At 40.6% G+C, this 23,306-nt stretch overlaps 1 protein-coding gene across 1 annotated transcript; it reads left to right on the top strand.

The window, feature by feature from the left end:
* The first annotated feature begins 18 nt into the window (after positions 1 to 18).
* Positions 19 to 22,815, top strand: CCDC51 (coiled-coil domain containing 51). The gene is made up of 3 exons (XM_087954508.1): positions 19 to 348; positions 10,524 to 10,688; positions 21,971 to 22,815. The coding sequence occupies exons 1-3, from the start codon at positions 106 to 108 to the stop codon at positions 22,748 to 22,750; spliced, it is 1,188 nt and encodes a 395-aa protein (XP_087810634.1). The 5' UTR covers positions 19 to 105; the 3' UTR covers positions 22,751 to 22,815.
* Positions 22,816 to 23,306: the final 491 nt, after the last annotated feature.

The raw sequence follows: 23,306 nt of genomic DNA, 5'->3' as shown, positions 1-23,306 counted from the left end.
GTCTCCTGGCAGGTATCCCCCCCCCCCTGCAATGGTGTCCCTGCGTGCACAGCTCCCGTGAAGTGCCCAGACTTGCTAGTTCACTTGTTGTCAGCGCATCACAAAATGCAACGTCCCCATTTGTTATCTTTTGTGAGGATGTACTGCTCTCCGGCCTCCAAAAAGCCTGAAGCGGCCAACGCAATGGAAACGGCTAAAGTTTTTCTTTGTCGCCTCTCTGGAGCTGGAAAGGATTTGGGAAGACACTCCATTCAGCGAATCTCTGCAACCACGCAAAGCTGGTGGGACAAATACGAGGAATTTGTGGGCATCAACGAAGTCCGAGAAGCCCAGGGAAAAGTGGCTGAGGTAATGAAAGGATAATGGGTGCATCTGGGGTATCATTTCTTTGGGGTGGGAATGCCTGCTTACAGGTGGTCCTTGACTTACGACCACAACTGAGCCAGTGGTGGTATTTTACCGGTTCAGCCCAGTTTGGCCAAATCTGTAGCTCTGACGATCATCATGTGAGCGAACTGGTTTGCTCCAACGATCAGCTGTTGGGCCCTCCCACTTGCCTCGGCTCTGTTCTGACCTTTATTTCCTGCTTTTCAACCTCAGCTGCTTCGTGCGGCACAGCGGATTGCCACACGTCAGCTGTGGAAGACCCAGGGAGAGTGCAGGATTGCAGGAGAAGCTTAGGCAACCCTCTGCGTACGCGTGAAATGTGCGTTTGGCGCAGAACCGGTGGTAAAAAAAAAATTTGAAACCCACCAACTGAACTGAGCCCAAAATTTCTGTGGTTAAATCGAGGCAGAGAGGTGAGTTTTGCCCCATTTTTTTTTATAATCTTTTTTTTTTTTTTTTTGGCCATGGTTGTTAAACAGCTGTGTTGTTGTTAAATGAATCATGCGGCCGTTAAGTGAATCTGGCTTCCCCCCATTGACTTTGCTTGTTGAAAGCCAGGTGGGAAGTGATGATCACATGAAACCCCTCCCCCCCCGGGACAGTACAACCGTCACAAATACACGCCAGTTGCCAAGCACTTGAGATTTGATCATGTGACCACGTGGGTGCTGCAGTGGTTGTAAGAGAGAAAGCCGGTCATAAGTCAGTGTCTTCAATGCCTTTGTAACTTCTGATGGTCACTAAGTGAAATGTAAATGTAAGCAGGGGTGGGCTTCAAAAATTTTAGCAACGGGTTCTCTGCCTGGTTGCTGGGAGGGCGTGGCCATGGTGGGTGTGGCCTAGTTGGCCTCCTGCACCATGGCAGGGGGGCATTTTTGCCCTCCCTGGGCTCCAGAGGCTTTCCTTGAGCCTCCGGGAGGGTGAAAACAGCCTCCCCGGGCTCCGGAGGCTCTCTGGAAGCCAGAAACGGGCCCGTTTCCAGCCTTCCTGAACTCCCAGGAGGCCATTTTTCGCCCTCCCCGAGCCTCTGTGTGTGCCCTGCATCCAAAATGGGCCCTGTGGGGACTCCTGGGAGGGGAGGGGAGAGGAGGGGTGGGCAGGGCCAACCAGGAGTGGGAATTGGAGGCTCTCTGAACTGTGCAGAATCTTAACTAGGGGCTCTCTTGAATCTCCAGCAGCCTGGTTGTAAGTTCACAATTGAAAGGATGAGGTACAACAGTTGACCCAAAGGAACAACCTTCACAATATAACAAAAGGCTGTTAAAATGGTAACAACCAAACCTTCTCCTTGTCTTTGATGTACATAGCGGATGACATGATGAAGAGACTTATGACCACAATTGAGCCTAACATTTCAGTTGTTAAGCAAGACAGTTGTTAAGTGAGCTTTGCCCATTTGATTTCTTTTCTCGTCATAGTTGTTAAGTGAATCACTGCAGTTGTTGAGTTAGTAACATGGTTGTGAACCTGGCTTCCCCCATTGGCTTTGCTTGTCAGAAGGTCACATAAGGTGATCACATGACCCTTGGACACTGCAACCGTCATAAATATGAGCCAGTTGCCAATTGTCTGAGTGGGGAAGTGGCAACGGTCATAAATGTGAAAAACGGTCATAAGTCACATTTTTCAGTGCCGTTGTAACTTCGAACAGACACTAAACAAAAGGGCAAAGACCATCTGTATTAGAAATATTACACTGCTCAAAAAAATAAAGGGAACACAAAAATAAGACATCCTAGATCTGAATGAATGAAATATTCTTATTAAATACTTTGTTCATTACATAGTTGAATGTGTTGACAGCAAACTCACACAAAAATTAACAATGGAAATCAAATTTAGCAACCCATGGAGGTCTGGATTTGGAGTTACACTCAAAATTAAAGTGGAAAAAAACACTACAGGCTGATCCAACTTTGATGTAATGTCCTTAAAACAAGTCAAAATGAGGCTCAGTAGTGTGTGTGGCCTCCACATGCCTGTATGACCTCCCTACAGTGCCTGGGCATGCTCCTGATGAGGTGGCGGATGGTCTCCTGAGGGATCTCCTCCCACACCTGGACTAAAGCATCCCCCAACTCCTGGACAGTCTGTGGTGCAACGTGGCGTTGGTGCATGGAGCAAGACATGATGTCCCAGATGTGCTCAATTGGATTCAGGTCTGGGGAACGGCTGGGCCAGTCCATAGCATCAATGCCTTCGTCTTGCAGGAACTGCTGACACACTCCAGCCACATGAAGTCTAGCATTGTCTTGCATTAGGAGGAACCCAGGGCCAACTGTACCAGCAAATGGTCTCACAAGGGGTCTGAGGATCTCATCTCGGTACCTAATGGCAGTCAGTCTACCTCTGGCGAGCACATGGAGGGCTGTGCGGCCCCCTAAAGAAATGCCAGCCCACACCATTACTGACCCACTGCCAAAACGGTCATGCTGGAGGATGTTGCAGGCAGCAGAATGTTCTCCACGGCGTCTCCAGACCCTGTCACGTCTGTCACATGTGCTCAGTGTGAACCTGCTTTCATCTGTGAAAAGCACAGGACGCCAGTAGCAAATTTGCCAATCTTGGTGTTCTCTGGCAAATGCCAAACGTCCTGCATGGTGTTGGGCTGTAAGCACAGTCCCCACCTGTGGATGTTGGGCCCTCATACCACCCTCATGGAGTCTGTTTCTGACCGTTTGAGCAGCGACATGCACATTTGTGACCCGCTGGAGGTCATTTAGCAGGGCTCTGGCAGTGCTCCTCCCGTCCCTCCTTGCAGAAAGGCGGAGGTAGCGGTCCTGATGCTGGGTTGTTGCCCTCCTATGGCCTCCCCCACGTCTCCTGTACTGGCCTGTCTCCTGGTAGCGCCTCCATGCTCTGGACATTACGCTGACAGACACAGCAAACCTTCTTGCCACAGCTCACATTGTTGTGCCATCCTGGATGAGCTGCACTACCTGAGCCACTTGTGTGGGTTGTAGACTCTGTTTCATGCTACCACTAGAGTGAAAGTACCGCCAGCATTCAAAAGTGACCAAACCATCAGCCAGAAAGCATAGGAACTGAGAAGTGGTCTGTGGTCATCACCTGCAGAACCACGCCTTTATTGGGGATGTCTTGCTAACTGCCTATGCTTTCCACCTGTTGTCTATTCCATTTGCACATAGCATGTGAAATTGATTGTCAATAAGTGTTGCTACCTAAGTGGACAGTTTGATTTCACAGAAGTGTGATTGACTTGGAGTTACATTGTGTTGTTTAAGTGTTCCCTTTATTTTTTTTGTTTTAAAACAAACTTTATTGATTACAAAACCAAAATATCAAACAAACACAACACACAGAAGAAGAAAGAAAAGAAATAGAAAAAGAGAAAATGATTAAAAAAACTAACAATTCTACTATCGACAGTCTATGGTTCCTTGTTTGTTATCAATATTGGTGATACATTTACAAATACATCTTATTGCGAATATATAATTATGATTTACATTTTATGTTATTTACTAATATATTTTCTATTTTTGTTCTATCCAATCATACCAGCATTCCCAGCTTCTATAATATTCTGATGTTTCTTTTTCCTTAAGTGCTAAGTAAGGTTAACTTGTCCATCTCTGCACAGGCTGTTATCTTCTGTATAACCATCTCCACTGTTGGAATATCTGCTTGTTTCCAACACTGTGCAAAGGTTATTCTGGCTGCAGTAAGAATATGCAGTATTATATATTTAACCTTTTTAGGAATTTGTCTATTAAATATCCCCAATAGGAAGAATTCTGGTTTTAATTCAATTTGCTCCGCCGTTATTTCCTCTAACCATTTTTTTATTCTATGCCAGTATCTTTGGGCTTCAGTGCAGGACCACCACATATGAAAAAATGTTTCCTGTTTCTTTTTACATTTCCAGCAATTCGGATTCATGTTAGGAGACATTTTCGCTATTCTCAAGGGTGAGAGATGCCATCTATAAAACATTTTATAGGCATTTTCTTTATATGCTGCTGATCTTGTAATTTTATTATTCCTTGTCCAAACCTTTTCCCATTCTAATAATGTAATGCTACGTCCTATGTTTCTGCTCCAAGCTATCATGTTGCCTTTGACTACTTCCTCTTCTAATTCTGTCTCTAGTAAATAATTATAAAATTTAGTTCTACATTCTAATAATGTAATGCTACGTCCTATGTTTCTGCTCCAAGTTATCATGTTGCCTTTGACTACTTCCTCTTCTAATTCCGTCTCTAGTAAATAATTATAAAATTTAGTTATATTTTTTTAATCTGGACCTAATAAAATTTTATCTATTTGTTGTGCCTTGGTATAAATTCCAAAATTTTTCTTGTCCTGGCTATATCTATTTTGAATTTGCAAGTAAGGTCTACTTGTAGCCCTTGTTCTTGGAGATCTTGCCATGATTTTAAAGTTCCTTGCGCATCAAGAAGGTCTTTGTATTTTATCATTTTATTAAGATCTAGATTGTTTGGATGTATCATCGCCTCCATCGTTGAGATCCAAATTGGGATTTTTAAATAATGTTTTTTTTTTATTTTGTTCCAATTAGCCAATAAGGAATCACTAATTATATGTCTGTGGAAATACTTCTGCTTAATTTTCCCAATGTCCCATAAAAATGCATGCCATCCCCTCTGTAAATCATGGCCTTCTAAAAATAAGATCCTTTTATTCGACAGATTTACCCACTCTTTCAACCAGAGTAAGGAGGCTGCACTATAATATAATTCCAAATTTGGGAGTGCCATACCTCCCCTGCTCTTCATATCTTGCATTGCCTTTAGGTTTATCCTTGGTTTTTTCCCTTGCCAGATAAATTTGGTGATTATCTTGTTAAGTTCCACGAAGTAATTTTTATGTATTTTTATTGGTATTGTTTGGAATAAGTAAATAAATTTGGGCAGAATATTCATTTTTATAGTGGCAATCCTCCATAATAAGGAGATTTGCAATTTAACCCATATCTCTAAATCTTTTTTAACTTGCTGTAATAATTTATTATAATTATTTTCCATTAGAGTTTTGCATCTTCTTTTTTAATTTTTAGTCCTTTTATTCCTGGGTTCTGTCTAATTCGTGTAATGTTTCCATAGATAATATGAAGAGCAGGGGGGATAATGGACATCCCTGCCTGACTCCTTTCTCTATTTTTATTGAGTGCGTGTACTCTCCATTAATTATATTCGCCTTTTGTGAATCATAAATTGTAGTCACAATGTTTTCAAACTTAGTGCCTAGATTCATATTGTAAATTTATTGAATTAGGAATTGCCAATTTAAATTGTAAAAGGCCTTCTTCTGTGCATCCAAGAATACAAGGGCTATTTGTTTTTCCGGGTGGGCTTTGTAGTATTCCAAAACATTTAATACTATCCTTAAATTATTCCTGATTTGTCTATTAGGAAGAAATCCATTTTGATCTTTATGTATATATTCATTCAATATTTTTTTCAATCTATTTGCTATAATTGTAGTAAATATTTTATAATCAGTATTTAACAGGGAAATTGGTCTATAGTTTTGTATATGTCGTGAATCTGAATCTTCTTTCGGAATCAACGATATCAATGTCTCCTTCCACGAATCCGGCATTCTTGCTGCTAGTAGGACCTCATTATATCTTCCACCATAAGAAGTCTTATTTGTTCTCCTATTTTTTTTATAAAGTTCCCCTGGTATCCCATCGGGTGCTGGGGTTTTATTGTTCTTTTGGTTTTCTATTGCTGCTTTTAACTCGGGCCACGTAATATCTCTAATTAACATATCCTTCATCTCCTCCTTAATTATTTTATCTTTAGTAATACCCAAATAGTTTCTTATTATATCCTCATTTACCTCCTTCTTTTTATAAAGATCTTCAAAAAATTTACATGCAATTTCTTTTTTCTGTTCTATCCCTTGTTGGGCATCCTCATCTATTAATTGGTAGATGAATCTTTTTTGTTTTTGTTTTTTAAGTTTATAGGCCAACCACCTTCCTGGTTTATTGGCCTGTTCAAAAAATATCTGTCTGGCTGTATTTAACTTTGAGACCATTCCTTCTTGTTCGATTAAATTAAATTTCTGTTTAGTTATTATCATCTGTTTTTTCAATTTGCAATCTTTTGGGGTGTTTTGCAGCTGAATTTCTAATTCTTTGATTCTTTGTTCTAATTTATTTATTTATTTTTGTTGGGCATATTTTTTTTATTTCTTTTAGAAGTGTATGATATCGTTATGCCTCTTATTACTGCCTTCAATGTATCCCAAATATTCTGTTTCATAGTTGCCTCATTATTATTTTCTTTTAAAAAATAGTCTAATTCCTCGTCAAGTTTATTCATAAATTCTTTCTCTTTAATTAACTGTGTATTTAAGGTCCACCTTTCCCTTGGTTTCTTCCTGCCTTTCCACACTATCTGGATCGGGTTATGATCTGCCCATTCGTTTGGTAAGATTTCAATCTCTTTTAATTCATTTACTAATTCACCATTCATCCACACCATATCAATTCGTGTCCATGATTGGTGAGGGTTGGAGTAAAATGTAAATTGCTTTTTCTCAGGGTTTAATTTCCTCCACATGTCTATCAAATTTAGTTCAATCATCATTTCTTCACATGTTTTTGCTAGTTCTCTTTTTTCTTCTTCTTTCCCCCCCACCACTACTATGATCTTTCTGGTGGTCCACAATAGCATTGAAATCTCCCAAGATACAAATATTTCTTTTATCTAATTCCACTAATTTCTCATGTAATTGTTTAAAAAATTCCTTTTGGTTATCATTAGGGGCATAGATTACCACTAGTAGAATTAGAATTGATTTAATCCAAATTTGTAACATCAGAATTCTTCCATTGGGGTCTATCCAAATTGGCTCTGCTTTCATATCGTCTTTCACATATACTGCTATCCCTTTCTTTTTCCTAAAATCTGCTGGCGACATATACAAATTCCCTAGCTTGGGGCATTCTAAATATTTTTCTTCTTCCTTCCTTATATGAGTTTCTTGTAAACATATCTGCATTTTGTTTAATTAATTTGGTTAATATTCTTTTCCTTTTTATTCTAGAGTTTAGGCCATTTATGTTAATTGATAGTATTTTTTTTTCTTCATCCATCACCTAATTGACTCTTCCTCTTTGTCTTGTAGTTACTCCTGTCTTTCTTTGTGGCTGATTGTGCGTCTTCAGTTCTTCTCTCTCTTGATGTTGTTTATTTTTTGAATTCCTACAATTCCCATCTCTATTTTTTGGTAGTCTTGGTCGTCTTGCGAATTCATTTCTAACTCGTCTCTACTACTCGATTCTTCATGGCCTATCAATCGTTTGTAGAAATCTTGGGCTTTTTCCACAGAGTCTACTTTAATTTTTCTTTCTTCCCAAATGATTAGCATTCCCTCTGGGATTAGCCATCTAAATATGATACCTTTTTGGTTTAATTGGTTCGCCAAGAATTTATAATCTCGCCTCTGCTCTCTCACTCTTCTTGGGATTTGTTTAAGCACCAAGATTTCTTTCCCTTTGTATGTAATTGTTTCTTCTCTAGAAATTTAAATATAATACCTCGAACTTTCCTTCTGGCAAATCTCACATGGACCTCTTTTGGATGTTTATGTCGTCTTGCATAATTTGTGCTCACACTGTATACTTCGTCTAACTCTTTCAGAATATCATCCTTATCTTTTTCCAATAGGTCTGCTAATATTCCTGCCATCACTTGTTCTAAGTCCTCTTCTTTAGATTCCATTATATTTTGGAATCTTAGATATGCTGCGGCCTTATCCATTTCCAAATATACCAAGGAGTCGTCCATTTCTTTACTCACATTTCTTAATTGCTGACCAACCATTTCCAGCTTCTTTTCCGTTTTTTCCGTTCTTTTCTCAACCTCCTTTATTGTTGATTCATTCCTTTCTAGTGCTTGCTGTATTGTTTCAATTTTTTGATCCAGCTTTAGAATGTCTAGTTTCATTTCTGCCTTTAAATTTCCCATCTCTTCTTTTAGTTCATTTGTTTCAGCTCTTGATTCAATATGATTTTTACCACTATTTCCTGAAGCTTCAGCATGGACTCTTGTAAAGTAAGAAGGGTCGATTGAATATTGGCATTCGTGATGATAGGTTGTTTTTCTCCAGATAAAGTTTCTTCAATTGTCTTTTGTGCCATCACTGAGGTTGATGGCACTGAAGTTGTTTGTATTGAAGAAGTCTTCTTTCCAGTTTTAAGCGTTGCATTAGTGACAGAAGTTATTTCTTGTAAAATTTGTTTTTGTTTTTGTATTATATTAACTATGTTATCCCAAATTAACATTCACTATTAAGAAATATCAACTATAAATGGCCACTACGCTAAATAATATGATATGTTACAGGATTAACCTCTCTTATCAATATATATATATATATATTTTCCAGAACACTTTTATAGCTAATTTCTAAATCAAATATCTGGATTTATAATTCTTAATAATATACCAAATTCCTCTATTTAAATTTAAATAATATTAACCTGTATATCTATAAATACTATAGAATCCCAAATCTCAAAATAGTGTTATAAAATAATATTTCAAATATTTACAAATCTAAATATAGATATATCAACCTTACTATACAATAATTAATTAGTTAATCTATAATAATCACAATTAATTATTTAATTCAATCTACTCAATGCCTATAATCAAATATCTATACCTAAATAATTAATTAATTATCACCTCCCTTTTTATGTGTGTTATAACCAAATATAAACTACAATATTACTAATGTATTAATTAAATATATATAAATTACATTTACCACATTCAAAAATCAGTTAAGCTGGTGTCAAGAAATAATTATTGCAATCCACAAATTTAAATGCTTAAAGTGTCTTAATATAATTATTCAGTTCTTCAAGATTCCTTCACCGAGCGCACCGGAAGTACAGAGTTGCTGAGTAATGTCTTTGATTTCTGATTTCACTATCTCACCACACTTTCCGCTGTAGTCGTTTCTCCTTTCGTTTGAAAGTTTAACAAGTCAATTTTTAGATTCAAATAGTCTCTTTCTTTAATAAATCTTCTCTACTTACTACAGCTCCAGTCCAGTAATCCAAAGGGAGACTAATAAATTATTCAATTTCATTCATGGAATATTTAAAGTTGTAGTTTAATTCCTTACCCCCCATCTCAAGTTCGTCCTTCCAATTTTCCCCGAAGTCCACAATTCAAATCCTTCAAAGTTTCCTTAAATTAAATGATTGTTCTTTCTTTCTTCTTTTTTTTTCTCTCCCCCAATTATCAGTCTCTCAGATCCCTCCGATTCTCTTATCTTCTCTGTCTGATCGCTCGCGTCCTTACCCTCTTCCGTCTCACGAGCCCTTTCGCTTTCGCCGCCGCTCATATTTGCTTTGGCCGCTGTTTTCGGGCTTCGCTCCGACTAAGATACTCCAATATTCAATGCTCAATCAGGATCGCAAATTCTTTCACTCGCACTCTTCGTTCACCACAGTCTGTCACTCACTCGCTTCCCCTTGTATGCAACAATCAAGGCTTTAGGACCGCCATTGCTGACAGTCTCTTGTTGTCGGTCTCTACAGGGTTTGTCTACGTCGCGATGAGAATCGCCTTTTCCATGCCACGACTTGAGTCTCCCCACACTGGCACACTTCTCTACAAGATGCGTGCACTCCTAAGGGTCACTCCAACAGCAAGAGGAGATAGCATGAAACCCAAAGCGAGCTTCAGCACCTCCATTCGCCCATATCTCGTCACCGGAAGTCAAGTGTTCCCTTTATTTTTTTGAGCAGTGTATATTTCTCTGATCATTTGCATATCATCCTTTATGCAGCATATCTACTATTATTAACATAAGGTTGTTTATCTCAGTCCGGTGCCTTGAAATGGCAAGAATTGGCATTGTCGTTGCCAGAATTCACATGAACACGGCCAAAATATGCTAGTTGAAGTAAGCTAGTATCCACCCCATTCTGGTGGATTCGGCCAAGGCTGTGGATCTGAGCTGCAAACTCAACCCGACCACTAGATGGGCGGAAAGATTCAAAACAGTCTTTACTCTTTGTTGCCATCCAGTGGCAATCTGAATTTTTGCAGTTCCGTTGTGTCCTATTTAGGCTCTCAGTAAGCAGTCAACTTTCCCTTTTGCTAAATGTCTTCCAGGCTGAAAAACAGTTTATGTTTGCTCGAGGAATTGTACGAGAAACCCGTGACACATGGGAGACTCAGCAGCTGAAATTGAAAGAAATTCGGGATCGTTTAGACAGAGTTTCACGTGAGGACGCTCAGTATCTGGAACTGGCAACGTTGGAGCACAAATTATTGCAGGTAAGAAGAGTCCCAGGTGTTGGAGGCATTTGAATCAGTCGGCTTTCCCTTTTTGAATTTGAGTTATGTTTGGGCTTTTATTCCCCATCATTTTGGAACTGCTTCAAATTGACATGTTAAAACAAGGACGGGCAACTATGATGACTTTACAGTCTGGGGACTTCAACTCCCCAAATTCCTTAGCCAACCATGCAGGCTCAGGAACTCTGGGAGTTGAAGTCTACAGATCGTCAAGTTGCCCCTGTTGCCCACCCCGGTGTTAAAACATGAATATGGAAAATAGAATTTCCAATTAAAAACCTGTCACAGTTTCGCTGACTGGTTATGGAAATGTTTCTTTCAATTAGGAGGGAACTTAGCCAAATCCTATACCGCCGGAGCCTTTGTGGAAAGAAATGAAGCGTTCAGCTAATCAGCAAAAATGCTAACAATAGGCTGACCTTTCATACACAAGAGCACATTTTTGCAACTAGCTACCAATCACATTTGGATAATTGGCTTTGGTGAATTTATTCTGGGGAGAGAGATGTTTCTTTATTGATTATTTTGAATAATTGCACTTTCCTTTCGGTTTGGTCTTTCTGAAGACAGGTTAGGTTAAATTTGTTGAGGTATGTGAGCTGGGGCACATGCTACACAGCTTTCCATGGTTTCTTTCCCATAATACAAGTATGGTCTTACAAGAATAAAAAGTGGTATTGGACAGAGAACAAGCATTCCTGAAACTTAATTTAGAAAGGCACTTAGTTTACAAGTTGCTCTTGGCATATGACTAGTCAATTAGAGTTGGGGCTAGTTATGCTGGTTATCTCCCCCTCGCGATCATGTGACCAAACTGGGTGCTCTGGTTTTTTGGCTAAAACTATGTCCATTGCAAGCCATTAGTTCACTTAATGACCGTGGTGTTTACTTAACAACTGCGATGGTCGTTTTACAACTGCCACATTTGCTTAATAACCTCTGCAAAAAAGTTTGCAAAATTGGGTGAGATTGAAGGAGTCAGTCCCCTGATCAATTGGTTTTACGACCCTCATGACTTACAACTGTGAAGTACAGGCTGGCTCTATTACGGTTGTAAGCCAAGGACTACTTGTATAAAAATCCTTTGGTGACAGCTTCAAGCTAATCGTGGTGGAAACATGTAAGTAGAGTCAGGCCCAATAATGTTGCCATGGATGGATCCACGGAGTAACTAATAATTAAAGGAGATTTTAGCCAGGTAGGTGGCAGCACTTGATTTTGGTTGATCTTGAAAAGCTACACAGAACTGAACCTCATTTCTATTTCTTGCCTTCCCTGAGATATGAACTAGTGAGTGTTTGCGTGACTTGCTTAGAGGACCTGGGAGGGTGTTTCTCTTTTCTGATGTGGTTTCCAAAATATAGGTGAAATGTAAGCTCCAGAAAGCTTCCTAGTGCTTGTGGTGGGTGCAAGCATCCCTTCTGATTATCTAAGACAGTGTTTCCCAACCTTAGCAGCTTTAAGATACATGGACATCAGTTCTCAGAATTCTCGTAGGGAAATTCTTGGCTGGCAGGAGAATTCTTGGACTTGAAGTCCACGCATCTTAAAGTTTGAGAAACATGGAGTCATGCTTTAGATCCGGCAGGCTGAGTGAGAGATTGTCATCCGTGTAATAGGCAATACAATAGCATTGTGCAAAACGCTTGTCCCTGTTCTTAAAGCAGAGAACATACATTACTCAGCCTTTCCTAGCTGCTACAGCATTTAAAATAACAATAGCACTTAGGCTTATATACCGCTTCACAGTGCTTTACCGCCTTCTCTAAGTGGTTTACAAAATCAGCATATTGCCCCTAACAATCTGGTTCCTCGTTTTACCAACCTCAGAAGGATGGAAGGCTGAGGCAACCTTGAACCGGTCAGGATCGAACTCCTGGCAGTGAGCAGTGAGTTAGCCTGCAGTACTGAATTCTAACCACTGCACCACCAAGATTCTTACTGTCACATACAGTCCACCAATACCTCTTTTTATCATAGTATGTTTTTTTGTTCTGTTTTTATTTAGAATTAGGGGCTGAGAAATTTTAAGACGTATTAAGCTTTACAGAGACAACATGTTATGCCTTGAACTCTTTCTTCCATATCAGCTCCTGAACACACATACATCCTCCAGTGACATGATTGCATTTCAGATGCTTGACAACTGGCTCGTATTTAAGGCTGGTTGCAGCATTGTGTGATTCATGTGACTGCGATTTGCAATGTTTTTTGCTGGCTTCCAGCAAAAAGCACCCATGTGGGAGAATGGATTCATTGAACAACCATGTTTTTACTACAACTGTAGTAAAAACGGTTATAAAATTAAGTCCAGTCATCTCTCAGGTGGTAGAATAATAAGCCAACAATGATCTGGCTGCCTTTTTAAAACTGAGCATTATGTCAGGAACTTTTCAATGCATTCAGGGAAAGCTAATTTTAATCAGAATTGCCTATTTCTAGAGTCGTGGTTAGAATGCAGTATTGCAGGCTAACTCTGCCCAGTGCCAGCAGTTTGATTCTGACCAGCTCAAGGTTGACTCAGCCTTCCATCCATCTGAGGTCAGTAAAATGAGGACCCAGATTGTTGGGTGCAATGTGCTGGCTATGGAAACCGCTTAGAGAGGGCTGTAAAGCACTATGAAGCAGTATACAAGTCTAAGTGCTATTGCTATTTCTTCTTGATGGTCAGTGATTTTAGATTTTAAAATAATCCAAGAATTCTTTAATGGGTTTCATCAAAATCCAGTCTGTCAATGTGTTTTTGCATTCCATCACTGGTCACTTCTGCTTCACTAAATCCTTCAGATTATTTTCCCAAGAAAACCATCCCTGGCACGTATATCTTTCCAAAACAAAAATTTCAGGAAACTTCCCTGCAGTCCTTCCCTTTTTTAGCAAACCTTTTGTCGACTAGCAATCCGGCTGTTTCCCTGGTTGCTCTCTTCCTTCTAATTATTTGTAATATTTTTAGCAGTAATTTCTTTTTCTTTTCGCCATGGTTCCCATGCCTTGCTGTTTGCCAACTTGCCATCCGTCTAGCTTTCCTTTGGGAAGTACTTTTAAGAAGGTCTGACATTCCTTCTATTCCCAAAATATACATGTTTAATTTTGTGGATACAGAAATAAATGGGGGGGATAGGGTGGGAGGAAAAAGAGTCAAAACAAAATATTTCATCCATTTTTGCCCTTCAGCGCAGGGTAAAAGAATGCAATCTCTTAGCGTCTTTTCCTACTATTATGTACACAGAATTTCAGAGTTACCTGCTTTTTACATCGTACTTGATGGATGGCCAGGACTTGCTATGCAGGTCAGGTTACACAACAAAGAAAATTAATTCATTCATGCATCTCCCAGGAAGCAATTCTGGGCTGTGCTTCTTGATATTAGAATATTGACTAGTTTCACAGGCTGGAATCCAGGTAGTCCTTGACTTAGGACCACTATTGAACCCAAATTTCTGTTGCTAAGTCAGTTGGTTGTTCAGTGATGTTTTGTCCATTTATGATCTTTCTTGCCACAATAGTTAAGTGGATCACTGCAGTTGTCACAGTTGTGAACCTGGCTTCCCCATTGACTTTGCTTGCCAGAAGGTCACAAAATTGACACTGGGGAACCTGCAACAGTTGTGAATGAAACCATGGAGGTACAGGTAGTCCTTGACTTACGACCACAATTGAGCCCAAAACCTTTGCTGCTAAGTGAAACGTTTGTTAAGTGAGTTTTGCCCCGTTTTACAACTTTTTTGTCGCAGCTGGCCAGATGTTCCTAGGAAGCCCAGGATCAAACCATCCAGGGCTCTTCTGTTTCTCCAGCTGAATTGCTAAGGTCATCCACTTCTCCAGCTGCAATGCTTAGCATGCTTGCTGGAAATAAGTGCTGTGTGGGGCATGGTGAGGTTTAGGTTCTACTCAAACATACGAAAGGTAAATACCAACTGGCATGAACCCCTCCTAGCTCTCTCTTTGGAGTCTCCAAAACAACTCCCTGAACCGCATGTTCCAAAACTCGAATAGCACAAAGGTGTAAACTTAATTTGACACAACTAAAAATGTGTTACGTGCAATTTGTATGATTTCCCACGAATTTAAGATTCTACCCCTTTTTGTCACCTTGCAAAATTGCAGTTTGACAATGAATTGATAAGCTTGGAAGAGCTGGACCAAAGGCTCTGAGGGAACAGATTGTTTCCCTAAATGAATATGTCTATTCATTATGGCTACAGTCCTTCACACCTTCAAGTATCAGATCCAGTCTCTTCTCTTCAGCTTCTATCTCCCCATAGACTTCCTTGAAATGAGCTCCGTTGTGGCTGAGATGGTGTCACACATCACAAACGTGGCGTAGCTATTGTATGGTCAGAGCCCCTGATATAGAACAGAACAGAACAGAAACAGAAACAGAACTAGAACAGGAATAGAATAGAATAGAATAGAATAGAATAGAAAGAATAGAATAGAATAGAATAGAATAGAATAGAATAGAATAGAATAGAATAGAATAGAATAGAATAGAATAGAATAGAATAGAATAGAATAGAACAGAACAGAATAGAATAGAATAGAATAGAATAGAATAGAATAGAATAGAATAGAATAGAATAGAATAGAATAGAATAGAATAAGAACAGAACAGAACAGAACAGAACAGAATTCTTCATTGGCCAAGTGTGATTGGACACACAAGGAATTTGTCTTGGTGCAAATGCTCTTATTGTACATAAAAGAAAAGATACATTCATCAAGAGTCAAGAGTCATCAGATACAACACTTAATAATAGTCATGGGGTGCAATAAGGAATCAAATCTGCCCACTGATCTGATCTGTCCACTGTCCATTGAACGACGGGATTCAATCGTGCAACTTCAGCAAACACATCAGGAAAGTTCGATCCCGACAATCCCTTTGTAAACTGGAGCCTTTGCGCTCACCGAATTTCAGCCTGTTTGTTCTGCCCTTCGCATTCATTGCTGAAGCTGTTTCCATCTTTCCTTTGCTTCCCTCCAAAATGTGCTTCGTGATGTATTAAAAAAAAGCAGAGGGCCCAGCTCTGCTCCCATGGGAGAGGCTGGTCATGAGAAACAAGGAAGGGGGCTTTGCTCCTATCACCTCGCTGACCTGGCTCTCAAGCCAAGCAGAGGGAGATGCTTCCCAGCGTCCCAGATGTGTTTGCACAAGGGGTCTCTTCCAAAGGGGAAACGGGGCAAGACAACCATCTCGTAAAGCAGAGGAATCACACTGCTCTTTCCCAAAGCAAATGCTACCATTACCTATTACACACAACGTTAAAAGAAACCAACCGCGCAGGATCTAAAACCTGCTTTATATTTCTTGGCTACACACTTCTGTGACCAAGAAAGAAAACTTAGAGTAGAACGAGGCATTTAAGGCTCTGTTTTTAGTGGCAACTATTGAAATTTGTAAGATGAGAAAAATTAGTCATCACAGGGACGAGACCATGCACAGACCTCAGTCCTTTTCTTGGGCTTCTGTTACACAGTAGATTTAATCTGATGGCTTTGTGGACTTCCAGGTTTCCTGTTATTTGCTAGTGATGTTATAAATGACTTTTTTTTTATTCTTTAAAAACAAAAAATACAAAAATCTCATTTCCATTAACAGTTATTGTGTCATCGTATATACATGTTTCTTATTTTGTGACTATACATTATTTTTATCCTTATCCTTCACCCATTCGTACCGCCTCTCCCATGTCGCATAGTATTCTCGATCCTCTTTGCCTTTCAGTTCCATAGTGAATTTTTTTTTAAAAATAAATAAATGACTTCTTTTAAAGAGTGTAAGCAAAAGCTGATTAATCTGCCCCCTTAGGTCCTCCTTCAAACTTCAGTGCTACAAACAAAGACTTCGTTGGTACTCCAATGAGGCATTTGCCACAAATAACCAAGTATCTGCAAAACTCACCTTAAGGCAGGGATGTTCAACTTTGGCACCTTAAAACCTATGGACTTCAACTCCCAGAATTTAACTCCCAGCTGGGGAATCCTAGGAGTTGAAGTCCACAAGACTTAAAGTTGCCAAGGTTGGACACCCCTGCTTGAGAGCATGATAACTGCATTAAGTTCAGGAGAACATGTCCTTGTTCAGGGAAGCTTAAAATATTGCAGGCTGAAAGGAAATGAGATTTCATCCTGTTTCAGGGGCAGGAATGAGGTGGAAGTTATTTGTAATAAAAGCCTTATGTAAAATAGGCTGAGGATGATTATCATACAGTGGAATCCATTTTCTTTCAGAGTGCTATCTGGAATGTGTCTAGCTGGTCATCCTATCTGAACAAGGCTGCAGCAGTGACCTTAATCAGAATGTAAGAAAACCCAACTAGATCCAAGCAAAGTGCTTTTTGTCCTGTGTTTTCTTCCCGCAAGGACCAATCAGATGTGGCTTGGGAAGCTCTCAAATACATATTGAGGACATAATCCTCTCCCTCTGATCTTCAAAGCAAGTATAATAAAAGTATTCTCACCGATACTCAACTTTAGCTATTATGACTAGGAGCCTTTGCTAGCCTAATCTTCTGTTAATTGAATGATTGATTATGTGCCATGGAGTCAGTGTTGACCCTTCATGGCCATATAGGTAGACTTTCTGCAGGTTGATCTGTCCTCAGTCACGTTCTTGAGGTCTTCCAATGATGTATCCATCACATCTATAACTGAGTCCATTCATTTGCTGATGGTCGTCCTCTTCTTTTTCCATCCATCTTTTCTAGCATTATAGACTCCTCTAGAGAGTGAGGCCTTTGCCTAACACGCACCAAGTATGATCATTTGAACCTGGTTATTTATATCTTTGAGAGACACTCTGGCTTCATTTGTTCAATGGTCCATTGGTGTATTTTCTTAATTGATATTCTGTAGAATCTTCTCCAACACCAAAGTTCAAAACAACAACAACATTGATATTCCTTCAAGTCGAATTTCCAACCTTCACTTCTAAGACTTTCAAAGGGAAGATCATTTTTCTACACCATTCTGATCGTAGGTCCCACCATTTGAATATCTTTTGCAAGATCTTCATGGCTGCTCTACTAGGCATTACCGTGTGGCATATTTTGGATGTTAGTTCTTTTTCTACTGATAGTTAATCCAGATGCTGTCTACCAGTTTAGTATCTTAATTGTCAGTTCAAAGGCTGTTTGCTACACCAGCTGCCTTTACATTTCATTTTGTTTATTTTTTTTCCACCATGTTCCTTCTCTTTCATTATTAGAGTTTGTGGATCATTTGCATTTCCAACTATCAGAACAGAATTATTAGCGTTGTGCAGGTTATTCATGTTTTTTCCTTCAATTTTGAAACCGTGACCACCTTCTTCAATCCAATTTTTGTCAATATATATTTTCCATATAGACTGAAGTAAATAAAAGGAGAATACAGATAGTCCTCAGCCATTCATTTAGTGACTGTTCAAAGTTACAGTGGCACTGAAAAAAGTGACCTATGGCCATTTTTCACACTCAACAACAGTTGCAGCAGCCGCATGATCAGGTGGTCAAAATTAGGATGTTTGGTAACTGCCATGTACTTATGACGGTTGCAATGTCCCGGAATCATTTGATGTTCTGACCCACGCCCTTTTCCGACAAATTAAACACAATCCAAAAAGAACAAAAACCTTGTAATGTTTTTACAAAATAATTAGCTGTGATAAGCACAAGCCTTGCCAAATTGTGCGAGGCTTGCTAAAAGATAACAGACAAGAAATAATTTCCAAGACAAAAATGTTCAAATACAAACTCAGGATACTGGAATATCCATGAGGCTGACTTTCAAAACACCTTTGCCTTCTGCAAAGTATGTTCGTTCACAGCTGGCTTTAATCTTTTTGAAGGGGAGGCCATTACCTTGCAGCCTTACTCCTGAGTCACCCGTGCTGTTCTTTCCTCCGAGCAATCCTACACTCATGTGCACTTGGCACAGGCTCCTCAGGAAACTCCTCATTATTGCTGCCAACCCCCACAATCTCCGAAGGCAGCAGTCAATTCCCTAATGGTCCTGGCTCCTCATCTGAGTCCTCGCTCTCCTCAGCCCTCTGCACCTGCTGCCGACTAACCACAACATTTGATCACCTTTTGCAACTTTCTGACAAACAAGGTCAATGGGGAAGCCAGATTCGCTTAACAACCATGTTACTAGCTGAACAATTGCAGTGATTCACTTAACAACTGTGGCAAGAAAGCTTGTAAAATGGGGCAAAATCCAGTTAACACCTGTCTTGCTTAGCAACAGAAATCTTGGACTCAACTGTGGTTGGAAATCAAGGATTACCGGTGTATAACTTTGTAAATCTGGACCTGATCTGTTTTGCAAGTTCGGTCTGTACTGTGACTTCCTGACCTATGTATAGGTTTTGGTCTAGGACCAAATGAGATGAGCCGGGTTTCTCATTTAAAAAAAACAACACAATTTACAATTTGACATATTCAACACAATCTAAAAGCCTGTCTATAATCAATGAACTGCCTTTTTGGGGGGGTATTCTTTGTCTATCCCAATTATCCAGCATCCCTCAGCAATAATGTCTTGTGTTCCTCATCCTTTACTAGCTTGAACATCTGGCATCTCCCTTTCCATGTAGGCCTCTAATCTGCATTCTGTTAATTACTAGGAGGTAAATCCCATTAGAGTTTTTGAAATTTACTCTTGAACAAATCATGCTGAGGAGCAGATTGCGCTCATCCATGTTAATCAGACAGGCAGTCCTTGGTGAAACTGCAATCCTTGGCAATCCTTGGTGATTTTTGACTAGGGGAATTCTGAGGTCCCAGGGTTGCAGTTGGGGCCCCAAACTCTTTTATTAACATTGAGTCTTCTGTAAAGTTCCTTGGTACCATTCTTAAAAGCTCCGGAATGGGCTTTGCCCATTTTAAATCGGTTTTACTTTTACCTGGTTTAAAAACACCCCTCAGGTGTGTGTGGCTGTGCCCATTTTAAGAGGCAAACTTTATAGCACTTGCTTTGTCTAAAGATCCAAGATCCCAGCTTCATTCACTAATCCTAATGCCAAAAGCTGGGGCCAGTCAGTATTGGTAATATAGATGGACCAATACTAATGCAGTGGCCTGCATCATTTTGTGAATGTTTAGATAGGCACATGTATCCGCTCCCTCTCTTGCAAGAGGTACATTGGTTGCTGATTTGCTTCTGGGTACAATTCGAAGTGCTGGTTATCACCTTTAAAGCCCTACATGGTTTGGGACCAGGTTATTTGAAGGGCTGTCTTTTCCATGTATCTGCCTGAGCCACCAGAGCAGGGAGGCAGAAAATGTTATAGGTTCCCCCTCTTCAGGGGTACCAGGGTCCCCAACTCCCAGGCCGCAGCCCACTTTGAGGCCGTGAGCCATTTGGAAACAGGCTGCAGGCAAACACATGTGCCACTAGTGCAAGAAGTGAGTGAGCGTGTGCAAGGGAGCAAATGGAGCTGCAGTGCATACAATTGCTTACTGGCTGCTCATGTTGAACCATCCCCTCTCCCACCCTGCCACTCCCCGCTGGTCCGCAAGGCCAGAAAGGTTGGGGAACTCCAATCTAGTGGGACCAAGAAGAAGGGACTTCTTCACAGTGGCTCCCTCCCTGTGGAACATCATCCCCATGGAGAGGCCATTGGTACCTACCAATATCCTTTTGACAGGCCATGAAGACACCTAGGCTTGGGGACCCCAGGGTGATATGGAGCCCATTAAGTGGTTTGTTTGGGTAAGAATTATTTGGGGTTTTATTTCTGTAAGCTGCCTGGAGTCACCGTGAGTGAATTGGGCATTATATAAATTTTCTGAATGAATGAATGAATGAATGAATGAATGAACCATTTTCTGTATAATGTTGGTGCTTCTGATCCTGAAAAACTAAGTTAATTTGGCAGTCTGGTTGGGGAGATTCCAGTTTGCTACCTAGACCATATGATGGATGTTTGCTGCTGAAATGATAGACCAGTCCAACTCAGTACTGCTATACCAACTGATGGCATTCTAACAAGGCTAGAAACATCTGTTCCTGGGTTCCTGCATAGAGTTCTTAGAAGTAAGGATGCAAAAGATTCCGTTCTATTCTTTAAAGCCCGCACATCAAATGAGTGTTTCTTGAAGAACATTTGATGAATCCTACAATCAGATATCAGTTTTATGTCTACTTTATGCAGTATGATCTGTTCTAGCTTAGGGTAATGTGTGAATGTAGCCTCTTGTGATTTATTAAAAAAAAAAGCTTCAATATTCTGCAGTTAACAAAATACACAAACCTGGTCAGTGTATGGGACATTTCTGGCAAGAGTTCCTGCTTTGATTCCTATTGAGTCATTAGACTTTGTGTCCTGCCCTGTCTCCCAATCATTTCCCAGCCCACTTACACCCCACTTTCATTCCCCCAAAACAGTACCAAGCCCCTCTCACCTTCTCACCCCTCTGACCTGTTATTTATTTATGTATTTATTATTTTTATGTATTTATTTGTGACCTTTTTCAATTGCTCCATTTCCCTCACAGAGGGGGTCTGCCATTCTGGCTTCATTTGTTGCACCCTCTCTGCACACCCTTGCACCCTCTCTGCTTCCTGGTGTGCCTCTTGCACACCATTTACTCACCCTCTTCACACTTCTCACATCCTCCCCCATATCCTTACACCCCTCCCCCGATTTATGCTGCACCATCATGCATTCTACCTGACCCGTGCTACGCCTTCCCTAAAACCCCTTGCAACTTTTGCACCATCCCCAACCTGCACCAGACCCTCACATATCTCCCCTGATTTGTTTCACACCCCTGGGTAGCCTCTCTGACCCGCACTGTGCCCTCTGCGCTTTCCCTGACAACTGCATCGCTTAGCGACAGAAACTTCCAGACTGAATTGCCGTGGTACTTCGATGACTACCTGTAAAACCACAGTATGCATTCACTTTTAAGTTTTAAGCCAAGATCATATGCAGATGACCCTTGACAGCAAATCTGCAGGCATATCAGCATACCTTATAGTTGTTGTTTTTTTTTAAATGGCCCCACTTGTGTGTTTCTCAGCAGCTTGACCTGCAGAAACCAGCAGGTGGGATATTTCATTCCCACCTTCAAATATCAAACGCTTGATATTAAATACTTTAGCAAATACTTGAAACAGGCACATGAGCAGGGAGTGGTAAAATGGGGCCGACTTCATTCCATCTCGCCTGATGCATTGGGTTTCTTTTATTCTGCCTCTTCAGGCTTTTAACCTACTCCTGACGCCTTGTGGGGGGTGATGGCTTTTCATAAGACCTGTTGGCTTTCTTACAGGAAGAGAAAAGGTACCGGATCAACTACCTAACAGCCGAAGAATCTGAGCGGGAAGCCTTCTCTCTCTTCTCTGCCGCCGTCCGGGAAAGTCACGAAAAAGAGAGGACGAGAGCTGAGAAGACGAAGAACTGGTCCATTATTGGCTCCGTGTTGGGGGCCGTGATCGGCGTCTTGGGTTCCACTTACATCAACCGAGTTAGGTTGCAAGAATTAAAGGCCTTAGTTTTCGAAGCCCAGAAGGGCCCTGCGAGCCTCCAGGAAGCCATCCGAGATCAAGCCACCGCCTATCACTCCCAGAAACAGGATCTCAGTGACCTCACCGCCAGTCTGAAGAACATCCTGCAACTTGCCACGGTGACGTCCCAGGAAGGAGAAGAGGCTTCCTTGACCAAAGACGGATCGCGCACCTCACTAAAAATAGACCCTGTCTTGGTTTCTGTGAAGGAGCAGCTGGTCTACTCTAAACAGATCAGTTCGTTCCTTGGAAGCTTGCAGGAGCAGCTTAGTAATTTGGAAAACAACTTAGGGCAGATGGTCCGTGAAGTACAGAACATTAAAGCTGTACCTCAGCCTGTACCTGAGGGAAGGGGGTTGCTTAGCTCTCCCACAGAGGTGAAGAGCCAGGCTTTAGAGGCAGAAGAGGTGGTGCTTGAATTGTGCAACACCGAAAGGAGGTTGGAAGCCCAAATGAGGAAGAACTCCATCTATAGTACAGCCTTCACCTGTACCATGCTGGCTGTTAGCTTCCCCGTGCTCTATATACTGTTGAAGGGAAATTAGCCTGCAGTTTAGCCACGTTCCTTCAAAAGTCTTTAAAAAACATAAATAAAAGGGTGTTCCTTGAATATAAACGCTTCCTCGAAGTCATTTTGCAGAAGCGCCTGTTGGTTGATGGCCCGAGACAGTATGAATGAACTCTGCTCTATGAGTCTTTGGCAGTTCCTCTTCTGTGCAGACAGACAAATGGTTTGTGGTTTTTTTTTAAACACCATTGATGCTCCTTGCCTTTGGAATCTGACAGAAAAACCTCGATGCCTTCGAGCTGTTGATGAGTAAGAGAAGCCATTCAGATGATTGAGTTTTCTTTTTTTAGGTAGTTTTATTAGAGATTTCAGATATAGAGATAAACACTGGTAGTAATTAAGGTAGAAGAAATGAACAGGTTAAAGAATGAGAAAAGAACGCAAAGCCAAAAGTGCAGAAAGAAAAAGGGGGGAAAAAAAACCCCAAATGCAAAGAAGAGATTCTGACTTTTTCTTTGCAGTAGATATGAATATAAATTCATATTGAAGCCTTTACAACGCAGCTTTCATTTCTTTAGGATCTACCACAGTGG

Source organism: Notechis scutatus, chromosome 2, assembly GCF_049901735.1.
Source record: "Notechis scutatus isolate UNSWTSFEM ecotype Mainland chromosome 2, rNotScu1.2, whole genome shotgun sequence".
In the NCBI taxonomy this organism is placed as follows: domain Eukaryota; kingdom Metazoa; phylum Chordata; class Lepidosauria; order Squamata; family Elapidae; genus Notechis; species Notechis scutatus.
This window is presented reverse-complemented; position numbering and strand designations above follow the sequence as displayed.